At 33.9% G+C, this 14,482-nt stretch overlaps 1 protein-coding gene across 1 annotated transcript in view; it reads right to left on the reverse strand.

The window, feature by feature from the left end:
* The window catches only part of LOC148946157 (serine/threonine-protein phosphatase PP1-gamma catalytic subunit B), a 70,175-nt gene that overhangs the window by 39,356 nt on the left and 16,337 nt on the right, over positions 1–14,482 (reverse strand). Inside the window, exon 2 of the mRNA XM_089098229.1 lies at positions 10,443–10,574. Within this exon, the coding sequence (XP_088954355.1) occupies positions 10,443–10,574 (132 nt within the window). The remainder of the gene's footprint in view (positions 1–10,442; positions 10,575–14,482) is intronic.

A 14,482-nucleotide genomic window follows, 5' to 3' on the forward strand; every position in this document is an offset into this window, starting at 1 on the left:
CTGCCAAAAAGATAATTATTTTTTTCATTTAAACTGGAGACAGAAGAAAATGATATCAAATTCCCTGGGATACCATTGAAATATTTTGATAGACCCAGGGCCACCTATTAGGACTTGTTCATTGTCTTGGGCATTTTGCGATTTCTCATAGGCTACTGGCCCAATTTGGCTTTTGTATGTGCTCCCTTTTAATTAGATTCTTAGGATCTTATTGAATGCCAAGGTGAATCTATGACTCAGTTTTCCAATAATTTGAGGTATATCTGAATAATTTCGATATTTTTGTTGTTGTCCCTGTACCCCTTTACTCATACCCTCAATTTTTTTTTTCCCAAGGAACACTACGCTGTTTAATGTTATTTTGTGTGTTTGTTTGAACCATATAGTGACCTAGTTAATTATTAAGTAAACTATTTTTCTAATGGAAGCTGAGACGGTATCCTATTAAGGTGGCATCCAGAGAGGGGGGGGTCGGGAGGTATTAAATTTAAAAGAAAATATCTCGAATTTACTTTATTGAAAGCAGGGATCCCAAAAAGTTAATTATTTTTTTTAATTTAAAGCAGAGACAGCATCCTATCAAGGTGGCATCCAGAGGGGGGGGGTGATAGGGAGCTATCATATTTAAATGATAACATTTTTTATTGAAAGCAGGGATGCCAAAAAGTTGAAAAGTTGACAAAAATTAACAAGATTTTCGTGAGTTATACTTGATACAGCACTAACATGGTTTTATCGTCCAAAGGGAAAGGGACATATGCGTCCAAGCCGTTTTTTTTCTTATTGATGAAACGGGTTTACTTTGAAAACATTCATTCATAAGTACCAGGCAGATTCACACTAAAACGAATTGGTGTGACGAAAGCGATATCGACATCCCCACCTAACGTTGCGCTCGAGTGACAATGGCGCCTATGGTCCAGTGCCCAAGTTACATTAAAAGGCCAGGTCATAACAAAAGCTTTCAATTTGGGAGGTTCAAGGAGGAGTCTTGGACAGTCTTATGACCTCAGGGTACTAGATGTTGCAACTACGTATCTACAGTGGTTTTAAAAATTCCATAACCCCACAAATGATTACCAAAAATAACCACAAATATAACACTTTTTTCAAAGCTTTGAAGAAAAGCAAAAAAAGCTAAATACCCCTAACTACGCTTGAAAGCTATTTTAAAAAGAAATTCTTTGGAGATTTCCATGGAAATGACCATAGCAGAAGCTTTGAACCTGGGTGGGGATCAAAGAGGAGTCTTTGAGTATTTTGACCACAGGTGACTTAATGTTGCGACTTTCTTAAATTTGGTAATTTTTGTGAGCATTTGGAAATCAAAGCTTAAACCCAATAACTGATTCTAAGTGTCCCAACATTTTGCTTGGATTAAAACTGAAGAACTTAGGAAGAAAATCTCAACATCTTCCGGGAGCTACTTCAGTCTGCATATTATTTCATTTAATCACATTTAAAACGGATGAGCTTTTCATTTTTTACCTAAGAAAATAGCTGGCACTTCATTTTTCTTCATACCGAATAAACCATTAAGTTTTTTTTTTTTTATTTATTGTAATTGAAGTGTTCTCATGTGAAGTGTTCATCATCTATTTTTAAATTTGATAAATTTCCTCCTTTTTAGATGCAGTTTATAATTTGAGTGATATTAGGTATTTATCAGTTTATAATTTCGAATGAATCCCGAAAAAAAAAAATGAATAATATCCAAAAGAGCAGCCAAAAGCAATAAAAAGCAGCAGTTCAGCCTTAGCCTACATGACATATATTCTATAAAGAAGCCAAAAAAACATTTAAAATGAATTTTTTTAAAATTGTTATTAAAAACCAGTTTTTAATACAAGAAGGCTTATTATGAATCCAAAAGAGCAAAAAAAAAAAAAACAATCAATATCAAAATCGCCCATTTCAACTGTTTTAAAGGTAAAAACAGACATAGGCAAAGGGCATTATGAAAATAATAAGCTTCTATGTTCAAAGTTATATTCAAAGTTTTTTCCCAGATAACTGACGAATTTTGTGATACGGTATTTGAAGTTTTGTATGCTGTAATGCTCGATGAAAAAAACTACTAATTTTGATAAATATTGATGTTAAGAATACATAGCTAATAGATACTTCAACTATTCGTATTATGCAAGGGTTCTGAAACGCCACAGCCATTTCGTTTCTACCAGATTTCTACTTCTCTTGATGAATAACAATGCGGTCAACATTGATCGCGCCGGCGGTGCGCTGCCGACATCTTACGGGCGGCGCGGCGTGCTGTTTTTGGCCCCGCCGCCACCGGTCTTCCCTCATCGGCGCGGTGCCGGGGTCTATATATATATATATATATATATATATATATATATATATATATATATATATATATATATATATATATATCATTAGATGTTAATCAATGACAAGTAATAAGATTGCAGAATATTGTCCCAAATCAAAACTCACCAAGTACACGTTTCATATATGTTTTTTTTTTCACCAAAGGTGCCATTTAAAGGGATTTTTGAGCTTTCTGATTACAAATCCGAGGCTAATATACAAATATTGGAAAACAAAACCTTTAACACAGGTTATATACTTCACAAATGATGGAAATGGAATATCTTGTTCCAAACAAGAACCCCCTCCACTTCCACAGCTTCGAACAATGATATATTATACCTCTATCGACTCATGCTCTTTCGGTGAATATTTAGAGAATAATCTAAGCAGTCTAATACTAATCATTAGAATTGCAGCATGGTAGTCCAAAATCAAAACAAAAAGTACACATTTTACGAACGATGTTTAATTTTCATTAAATTTGGCATATGAAAGCTTTAGAGCTTACTGATTACAAATCAAAGACAACTATTGCTATAAATAAGTCCAAATCGAAACATACTAAATATAACTTTCACATATGAACATGCTGGTTAAAAATCTGAGGCTAAGGCTGCAATATACAAGTCCAAATCAAAATACATCACGTAAATATAAAAACGCAAACAGCTTATATCTTCTTAAATTAACATCAGTGCTAGTTTTTCTACCAGCAAGGTTGTAAAGCCGAAAGTAGTGCATTTGGGCACGTACCCTTCAAACACCTTCCCCTCTTTGACTTTGCATATATAAATATATTAAATCTCTTTCGACTCATGATCATCCAAGGAACAATTAAGAAATGGTCCTAAATTGTGTTTCGTAGATAATGTGGTAATTATTCTATGCAGTTGTTTGCAGCAATTTCTGTTTGTTTAAGCCTGGTTTCATTACTCGTTCCAACTTAATTTCATTTCGGTATTATTTAACTCCTTCTATTTCAACAAACGTGGGCTTTTCAGTCGAGACTATTCAGCCCTTTTCCTTTTGACCCACTATGTGAGTTAAAATGAGCTACTCCAAGTGGTTACTCCTTATTTATCTTGAATCTGGTTAGATATCTTGGAGTAAATCTTTGGATTCTAGGAATTGAAATATCAGAGGATATACATTGAGTTCCCTGCTCTGTGTACAGGTATGGTCAGCTAGACTCTTAGCTGATAGTGAGAGTTTGTGGTATCTGACGCTCTTTAACAGTTGACTTTGCAGGGCATGCAGTGCAGACGTCAGCATATTACATTAAAATAGGCAATGGTTAATTGTTTCACTTTTTTAGTGCAATGTCTGCAAAGAGGGGATGAGGGAACTAAGCCACTAGAATTAGGAAACTGATAAGAAAACACCTGAAAATTTAGCCCTTTTGAGCTGGACCGAATTCTATTGTATATTTTAGAGGTACTTTCTGGGGAAGAGAGATAAATTTGGTTTATTCTTATTTATCATTACTTCTGATAATCTCCAGCGATATATGTCTCTAATGGGGATGGGTCTCCCACTTATCTGGTCAATATTTAGAGCTTTTTTTACAATTTCCTCAGCCAGATAAGAAAAGCACCTGGAATCCTAAACGGGTTCCTTTCGCCTTCCAACTGCGCTTCTTTGCATTTAAAATACATTGCACTAAATACATAATACAATATTCAAATGCAATTGAAGACATAATATAGAATTTTATTGGCTTGTGGAAAGTACAAGTACTCGAGTTGCCTGTTCTCCGAAGTTTAAGGCCTACAGGCCGGCTAGTACCGATACGGCTCTTCCTGTTCATTCAAGTTCTCTTCTGCACAAGTTTACAATAGACGTAATCCCTCAGAGCACATCTAAATTTTTGAGGATATCAATTGCCTCTCGGTAGAACACCTTTTCAATGAAAGCTGGTAAAGGAGCATCTACAATCAGGTTAATGTCTGGTGGAAGTTTTCATTTTTGAGATAGGGCATTTAGTTTATAAACTCAGGATTACTTGCCGAGCATTCGAAGAGAAGGTGTTTCAAGGTTTTTTCAGTCGAGTTGCAGAGTCTCTCAGTATCATTGCTAAACTTTTTATTTTTAAGTGGGCCCGATTGTTTTCAGGCTCTTTGAAAATTGAAGCCAGATCATGACAGGGTTTTCTATAAGAATGGCGGTTTCTAATTGCATCTATAAGTGCGATCGAACACTTTTGAGCCAGTTGTGGGTTGATAGACTTAACTGTATCTGCAGCAAGACTGTCCACTTTTTCGTTATAACGGATGCCTACATGACTAGCAATATGCTCAAATTATCCTATGTCAATATAGGATAATAAAAAAAAATCGAGTGGCCCTCTTACCTCCACCGAATCAGTGTCTTTTGCGTCCCAGGTTAATTTTTTTATAAGTTTAAGAACAGTGTGAGAATCCGAGAAGATTGCTACTTTGCGTAAATGGGAGGTATATTTTTGACCACCTTCAGTGATTCAACTATTGATACCAATTCAGCTGTCAAAACTAAGGAGTCCAGTAGAAAAGGCTTATGAATGGTCGGAGAGGTCAGTGGGATTAGTTCTGCTGCAGCAGGCTTGTTCTCTACTAGGGTACCATCAGTATAAACATATAGATGATCTTTGAACTCTGTAGCTTATTTTCCTTAAAATTCAGCCTTAGTTAGTGGGCGAAACTTCCAAGGAGGAGGGTAAGAATCAACATAAATTTTAACCTATGACCAGTTTGGTCAGAGTACTGAAAAATCTTGCCAAGATGTAATCCTTATTTGATTCTGCTGCCTAGCGCTCCCATGACAAAGAATGAAAATAGGGTGCCTATAAGCTCCCCACAAGCTTGAATTTTGGTATAATACCTGACAGTGGCTTTAGCTATTTTCTAGCTTATAGGTACAACTCATGCTAGTTTCCTGGTATCAAACAGTTCGTGGTAACGAACTGTAAGTAAGGAGCGACCCGGCTCAATGGTAACCGAAAATCTAGAAAACGGGTTTTTGATACCAATAGATATATCAAAAGAATCAGATTTCAATGCTGATTTCAAATATATAACTTTCATCAAGTTTAGAGCTACCCATCAAAAGTTACGCGCCTGAGAAAATTTAGCTGATTTTCAAAAAAAGGGGGAAATACCCCCTAAAAGTTATAGAACCTTAATGAAAATCACACCATCATATTCAGCGTATCAGAGAACCCCACTGTAGAGGTTTCAAGCTCCTATCTACAAAAATGTGGAATTTTGCATTTTTTGCCAGAAGAAAGATCACGGAGGCGTGTTTATTTGTTTGTTTGTTTGTTGTTTTTTTTTTTTCCCAGGGGTTTTCGTATCAACTCATTGGTCCTAGAATATCGTGGGAGGGCTCATTGAAACTGGAATTAAAAGTTCTATTGACCTTTTTAATTGACAAAAAAAAATGGAGGGCAATTAGGCCCCCTCTCACGCTCATTTTTTGCCCAAAGTCACCCGATCAAAACGTTGAGATAGCTATGTTGTTCAGCATGGTCGAAAATATGATAAAAATGTCTTTTAGGATGACTTGATCCCCCAAAGTCCCCAGGGGGAGGGCTGAAAGTTATGAACTTTACTCAATGTTAACATATAGTATTGGTTATTGGGAAGTATACAGACTTTTTCAGAGGAGATTTTTTCTGGTAGGTGGGGGAAGGAGAGGGTCGGGGGCTATATGGAAGGATCTTTCCATGAAGGAAGTTTTCAGGGGGGAAGGGACATTGCTATGAAGGGGGCGCCGGATTTCCCAGCATTATTAAAGAAAAAGATCAGGAATTAAATAAAAAAAAAACAAGTTTTTCAACTGATCAACTGACTGTGATTAAGAGGTAATTTTTAAAGAACTGGAAAAAAAAATTCGAACTATAGTTTAAAGAGCAGGGTATTGACTAGGGGGCGAACCCCCTAATATACGTGTTAAAAATTTATGAATATAGAAGTTCGTTACGTAAGTTAATTCTAAGTTACGTATATTTATTACTAATAAAAACGTTCGTAAATAAAATTAAACAAGTTTCGAGAAAGCCATTTAACCAAATAATATGAAATTTTGTTTTAATTATTCATGTACGGTGAGCCAAAATCAAAACCTGCATTAATTCAAAAACGTTCAAAAATTAAATAAAAAAAACAAGTTTTTTAAACTGAAAGTAAGGAGCGACATTAAAACTTAAAACGAACAGAAATTATTCCGTATATGAAAGGGGCTGTCCCCTCCTCAACGCCTCGCTCTTTACGCTAAAGTTTGACTCTGTCTCACAACTTTATTTTTTAAAACAATAAAAAACTTTAGCGTAAAGAGCGAGGCGTTGAGGAGGGGACAGCCCCTTTCATATACGGAATAATTTCTGTTCGTTTTAAGTTTTAATGTCGCTCCTTACTTTCAGTTTAAAAAACTTGTTTTTTTTATTTAATAATCACTAGAAATGTGTGAGTACAAGCCAAGAGTCATTTGGAATGCCATGTTCTGGATTGTTTTCAATTTGGACAAGTTTTTTTTATTGGTATGACCATAAGCAACTATCCCATACTCCATTTTTGGCCTTATATATTGTTTGTAAAAAAAAAAAAAAAAAAAAAAAAAAAAAAAAAAAAAAAACTCCCAATACAGTACTTGTGCTAATTCCTACTCATTTTTAAGTTTTAAAATCGATTTTTTATTCATCATGGGAACATTTTTGTTTTTAAACTTATAATAAACAAACAAAAATTGATCGCGCAAATAAATTTACGGCATAAAAATGACTTTGCTAATACAAAATTTTAAACCTCTTTTGACTCATGATCCTTCCATGAATATTTAGTAAATGGTCCTAAATTCTGTTTTATAGAAAACATGGTAATTATTTTACACAGCTATTTACAGCAATTTCTGTTTGTTATGCTTCCTTTACGCTTGGCATCTTATACATGCTAATTTCTACTCACTTTAAGTTATTCAATTCACTTTTTACTGTTCATGTCATATTTTAGTTTACCTTATGATAAACGAATGAAAATTCACTATATATATCAGAATACAAATGATATTATTCCTTAGTTTAAACTGACCTATGGCTCATAGATGCACATTTTCTTTTCTACTCTTCTTGGAAGTGTGAATTTTTTTTATTATTCTCGGTTTATTTCTGAGGTTAAGGAGATGAGTGGAGTTTTATATCTCTGTCTACCTAGTGCAAGTTGACATATATTATGTTAATTCAGTCTGAAAAGGAGAAATTTCTTCTTTTTCTTGAACATGTTATTGCTCATTTCCATCGTCATTATTTGCACTCAAACAATGACAAAAACTTAAATAACAAGTATTTTTTCCTCACGGTTGAAGAAGTAGCCACAATCTAGCAATGAATTACCTCAGGCTCATAGTAACCCAAACTAAAAAACTGTTAGAAAAAACTTACCAAGAAAAATGAGAAAAATACTGTCACTTCTAGCTCATTCAGGAATGGTAACTATTACTAAACAATAGAAAAATCGAAAATTAAAATGTTAATAGAAAATGTCTTAATATAAAAATTTTATTCTGAAAACAAATTGAAGGGAATTTTGAAAAATAGCCTAAAGCTCCTAAAGATCGAAAACAAACGTACTAAATTATTGGCTCTTTTATGACCCAATACTGTATCGGCTTTAACTAAATTGTTGCAGCAGTCTATAACCATTGTTAGTTTCGTTTCCTATACCAAATTTACCAAGGCTAATAAACCATCTATCCCTATTGCTACCAATCTGGACAGTAAAATCCCCTTATAAAAGTATCATATTTCAACCTGAGATCCTGTCAGTTTGTTTCTGTAACTGTAAATAAAATCATCTGAGTAACTACATTCTCTGTCAGTCAAATCCACAGGAGCACATGCTACTTTGATTGATACCTTGGCCTTTTTAGTTGTAAAATGAGAAGCTACAATTCTATTGTTAATATTTTCTTAGCCTAAGCAAGACTTTGAAGATTCCTTATTCCTCATTAGCCCTACTCCCCGCCTATGCATCCTATTTTTCCTGCCTAATTAAATGAATTTTATACCATCTAATTTCATGTTTCCCATTCCAGGGATGAATTTCTGAAACGCCTAACAAGCCTGGTTTAAAACTTCTGAATTCATCGCACAAAATATTTTTCAAAAATCAGCAGATGTTGTTTCACCTTTTTGCCAAATGTTTTCAATCAACTCCAGTAAAGAAAACAGTCTCCAAAAATGTGTTGTTTGCATAAATTAAGCAGGTTCACAAATCGAGACGGATTTCAAGGATATCAGAGTGGATCTTTCACAAGTTTTTCTAACCAGAATCATGCTGCAAACTGTGCTGTAGGGTGACCTCGAGGAGTGGCGCCCCAACCAAAAAAATTATATTAAAGTAGAAGACAAAGCATTGCATTGCACTGGATTTTGATTAATGAATATTTCATCTGGGCTTTGTTTGCTTTTTTGGGCTGAAAAAACTCCTGCTAAAGCTAAGCTGTCCATTATGGGCTGCCTTCCCATTGTAGCATAATTTTCACAGGCGTGAATATATAAGCCAGATGTAATAGGCTAGAGATTGCTTGTGCACAATGTCACCTCTTGTTGATAGTAAAGCATTAAAAAGTGTACAAAACCATATAGTGACCAAGATGAGCCTAGGATTAAACTGGATTAAGCCTCCATTAAACTGGAGGTCTTTTTGCTGTCCAGTTCTAAGCTGGCTTAAGCCTTCATAATGACTTATAAAAAAAAATCATTTCCTTATTCAATTGACCTGTTTCATAGCAAAGCAGTTAATCAAGTAGTATGGCTGAATGCAAATTTGATCAACCTGTCAAAAAGAGTTCAAACAAAAGCTTTATTTGAATAAAAACAAAAAAAAAACTAGTGGAACGTTTTTTAGATAGATAGCTGATTTTAAAAATAAATTTTATTATGAATCAAAAAAATTAATCAATTCTGATCCTTTGAAAAGTCCTATTTTTTGTCTCATCAGCACCTTCTTACCATTGAAGTAAGTTGCACATATCAAAAAGCATCTGCACAGTAGGATACCATGCCTATCATATTTGTTCATTATAGCTAATCACAACTTCCTTTCATCGAAGAACCCTTTTCAAAAATTCAAACAAACCATTGATTTAGCTTCATGGGTAAAATAGTTGACACAATCAAATGTAGACAATTTTAGAATCTTTCTTTCTTGCATTTTTCTTTTAATGTGCAAATAAATTAGCATTAGCTTAACGTTCAATTTTTATTAAAGATTTCTACAATGCAATTCAACATTAAAAGTTACCCAAGATTTGTTCTTTCTTCCATCTTCAAAAACATCTTATCTTCAGCAAATATTTGGACTATTTGTGATGCAAGACTTGCAATACGATTACAGAAAACACACATTTTCCTAATTGTGAAACGGAAAAAATGCAGTTCAAACCCAAAATTTTCTAGTGAAGTCCATGGGCCCAGTGTTGGGGCGATTCCTAGTGAAATCCTTGGGGCCAGTGTTGAGGCAATCTCCTCATTACCTTGCTTTTCCACCAGAGGAATCCATAAGTAGTTAGGTCCGTAGTAGCATGGGCAATAGTAGTTAGTTAGCTAAAATTATATTTGATCAATAAAACGAGTTGGATTAAAAGATTACTATTAAGGTCTACATTCCCTGAACAACATTTTGAATTGCCATTTTTCTGCAATCCTAGGATTTTGATGTTCAAATGCAATGCTAGACGACAATTTTGCTACTAATCAATAACTGAGAATCATTTTTGCAGATCTGCCGAATTTAAGTTTTGAAATTTTCTTCCCGTTTCCAATTACTTTGAAAAAATTTGTGGAAAAAAAATACTTTCTATTTTTAAAGCGATTTTAGATCAATCTCTAAGACAAATTCTAAGTAAAATCACAATTCCGGCTCTATTAATGGACGTACCTGTAACTAGTTAATCCAATGATATAAATACCTTATCCTATCACTGCCATTCACAACTATAGGCTTTTAGCAAAATATCAAGTTTCACAGGGGACATAAACTTAAGTATAATACTCTGCCAAAATCTATTTTACTCTGCCATAAGTACTATTTTATTTGCATGTCATTATTATACTTGGGAGAATAAAAGAAACTCACCACAAATTTTTAAAGGTGCTTCTAGTTCCAACAAAATTGGCTGGGATAGGAATATTTCCCTTGATTTGAGACAAAGACCTCGGATCTCATTTTCAGTTAAATGAACATTTTTTCCTGGTTTTGAGCCTCTCACTAAAATAAATAAATATCGTTAACCGCTTGAAATACATGCAGACTAGATGAATTCAGAGAAACAACACCAAAAGCATTAAAAGGAGATAAGGCAAAAAAACTGAAAAATGTACCATATAAAACAAGTCTGGAAGTATGAAAGAGCTTTGAAGGCAAATTTTCTATCTACAAAGAAAATTTCATTCTGGCACATAACCTTTGATCTCGTCTGTTGGGGCAACTTTTAAGGTTAATTAAAAGTTAAATATTGCTTTAAAAAATAACCCAAGGTTGCAGTTCTGAAGCTTCTGCTGGGGGAAGGAGATTCACATATTTTCTAAGCATAATTACAAAGAAGTCAGTGACCATAAAAAGTATACTATTTTCCCAGATCCAATTTCTCCCCCCACCACTTGATGACAATGCATACATAATTTAAGATTTATAAAAACTAAATAAATACAATTTGGGCTGATATTACTCACTACTTATCAGATTGCACACATGTTATCTAAGACAAATACACAAACTGTGTCATTTTTTCCCCATAATCATAGTGTCAGAATATGTAACTGGACCTCTAAAATAAAACAAAACCAACAGTAATCTGAGAATCAAGACAAAAATTAATGAACTTTCGCACCAACAGAAGAAAATAAATAGGTAATGTGTTTTTGGACATAGACAATGGTGGAGCTCCTTCTAGCAACTGAAATTAACTTTTAATCTTGTCAAATTTGTCATCATTGACTGGATTCAGTTGGAATAACAATAATGTCTGTTCTATTCCACTTAACTTTATATATCCACTTCTTTTAGTAAAATTCAAATGCATTGAAAATAGGAACACGGTCAGAAGCATTAATACCAGTTACCCCTATAGTAACACAGTACAATTTGTGTAAGCCCAGCCATTAAGTTGAGCTGAGTTTTGAAGCTGAATGTGAAGTGGATGTCATTTTTCACATACTGAAGATTTTTAAACAAAATGGGGTGCACTCAAGGGCTAGATAATCAATAAAATTACAGTTGAGATCCTCAACTAAAATCATGCTGCATCCAGATGGGAAAGAAGTCAGGAAAACTTAAAAGATTTCTGTGTGTCATTCTATGTTTCCTGTAGACTAAATACTACCTTGATTTTGATAGTTAATGAAATTTTAGCCTGTTTTACATTCATTGTTTTAGTTTTAAATACCTTTAAGAGTACTTTTTGCATGTACAAAAAAAAACTCAGAGAATAAGCTTCGCATTTCACGAATGATGGACAAGTTTTGTTTACCACACCTCAATTAAGGGAGAATTGAATAAGAAACATTAGCAGTCTCAAAGATAACAATGTGGTATGGAAGCAGCTTTATCCAAAAATTAGAATCATATCAAATGAGACATTTTGTATTTGTTGCAAATAACTCAACACTCAAATAAAATAGCAGAGGGAAATTTAGTCAAACTTATAATACTAAAAATTTGTACTGTATATTACAGTGCTTTCCAAGTATCAATATGAACTTATTTCCACACATCTTCTAGTTACGAGCTTATTTCATCGCTAGTTATCACATCTTCTATTTTTTTTAAATTAATGTGCACACAGACTTCTGGTTACCTATAGCAATAATTCTATAGCATAGAATTCCATAGCAATAGATCCATTACATACCTAACAAAAAAAAAAGAATTGCTGCAGACCTAGAACTTCTACCCTGTGACATAAAAAAACAAACAAACAAGAACAAGCAAACTAATTCTGGAAATTTGTCCTGTGTGTCAAAGTATTTTACTGATTTCAATATGAACTTGTGTATATAACGAAAGCTAAAACTATCTGCTAGTTGTGACACTTCCAACTTTTTGGGGACTTCTTGCTATCTGAATTCATTTTATATAATTGTCTTCCCCTGGTAGTTTAGGCCTGATTAATTTAAAAAACAAAGTTTTTCTGAGGGAAGTAAAGAGCACAGTTAAGACTTAAAAACAAACACAAATTATTACTTCATCGCGTATTTAATATACATCAATAAAACTAGTTCCAATAAACCAACTGGTGATATTTCCTTATGTTTGCAGGATTATAAAAAAAAACTAGCACTTTACTGAAAACACAAAAGCCAAGTATAAAAAACAAGAATATTGATTTAGAGTCAAAAGTGAGTATATAACCTCACAACAACAAACTAATCAATTACACTTTTCACAGTCTTAGACAAGCTGTAATATCAGTTTATTTCAGTACACAATTATAATTACCTTAAAAACTTAGGAATAAAAATAAATATTATCTTCAGAAGTGCAAAGTCATTAAACAGCATACAAAGATAATGGATTGACTTACCAGGTAACATCTTGGTCTCACCTAGTCTTACTCGAAAAGAAGAACAAATAAACCATAATACAAAATCTGGAAATCTATTACACAACAGAGAATTTTAGGTTATGATGCAAATTCTAAAACAAGTCTGTAGCCCTAATACTATCAAGATTGGTTCACTTCGAACTTTTCTACAAAATAATTGTAAAGTATCCTTTTCAGATCCAAAACGACAGTGAATCATTGGACTGAGCTCATTGTGCAGAAGTGATGACAAGTACAATTTTTTTTAGCAGCAATCCTAAAATGCTTTACTTATACTGTTACAAGTGTCCTTAAATGGTCTACTTTTACTGTACCATAACTTCTACATTGTTTTGTGTTTTCAGAACTAGTTTGGTATAATCCTACAAAAATTGGGAAATATCACCAGTTGGTGTATTTGAACTACTTTTATAAATATATATTAAATAGGCTGTGAAGTAATAATTGTTATTTTAATTTAAAGTTTCAGCTTTGCTCTTTACTTCCCTAAGAAAAAAATTTGCTTTTTAAATTAATCTTTGCCCGTATTAATTAAAAATTATATAGAAGGCACAAAACCATAATCAAACAGTTATAACGAACTGTAAGTAAGGAGCAACCCGGCTCAATGGTAACTGGTAACCTAAACTCTAGAAAATGGGTTTTTGATACCAATAGATACATCAAAAGAATCAGATTTCAATGCTGATTTCAAATATATAACTTTCATCAAGTTTAGTGCTACCCATCAAAAGCTACGCGCCTCAGAAAATTTGGCTGATTTTCAAAAAAAGGAGATAAGACCCCCTAAAAGTTATAGAACCTTAATAAAAATCACACCGTCATATTCAGCGTATCAGAGAACCCTCCTGTAGAGGTTTCAAGCTCCTATCTACAAAAATGTGGAATTTTGCATTTTTTGCCAGAAGAAAGATCACGGATGCGTCTTTATTTGTTCTTTTGTTTCCCCAGGGGTGATCGTATCGACCCAGTGCTCCTAAAATATTGTGGGTGGGCTCATTGGAACGGAAATTAAAAGTTCTAGTGCCCTTTTTAAGTGACCAAAAAAATGGAGGGCAACTAGGCCCCCTCCAACGCACATTTTTTCCCCCAAAGTCATCCGATCAAAATTTTGAGATAGCCATTTTGTTCAGCATGGTCAAAAATATGATAACTATGTATTTAAGGATGACTTAAGTCCCTGAAGTCCTCGGGGGAGGGCTGAAAGTTATGAACTTTACCCAATGTTAACATATGGTATTGGTTATTGGGAAGTATAAAGACGTTTTCAGGGGGAATTTTTTCTGGTAGTGGGGGAGGGGGTGTGTTGGGGGTTATGTGGGAGGATCTTTTCATGAAAGAGCTTTCATGGGGGAAGGGACATTGCTATGAAGGGGGCGCCAGATTTCCCAGCATTCTTTAAAAAAAGACCAGAAATCAAATAAAAAAAAATAAGTTTTTCAACTGAAAGTAAGGAGCAACATCACAACTTAAAACGAACAGAAAATATTACGTATACGATTGGGTTCACCCCCAAGTCAATACCCCTCTCTTTAGGCCAAAGATGTTTCAGTATTTTCATAAGAGCTATTTA

This window comes from Artemia sp. Qi Xiang Cuo, chromosome 12, assembly GCF_049724085.1.
Source record: "Artemia sp. Qi Xiang Cuo chromosome 12, ASM4972408v1, whole genome shotgun sequence".
In the NCBI taxonomy this organism is placed as follows: domain Eukaryota; kingdom Metazoa; phylum Arthropoda; class Branchiopoda; order Anostraca; family Artemiidae; genus Artemia; species Artemia sp. Qi Xiang Cuo.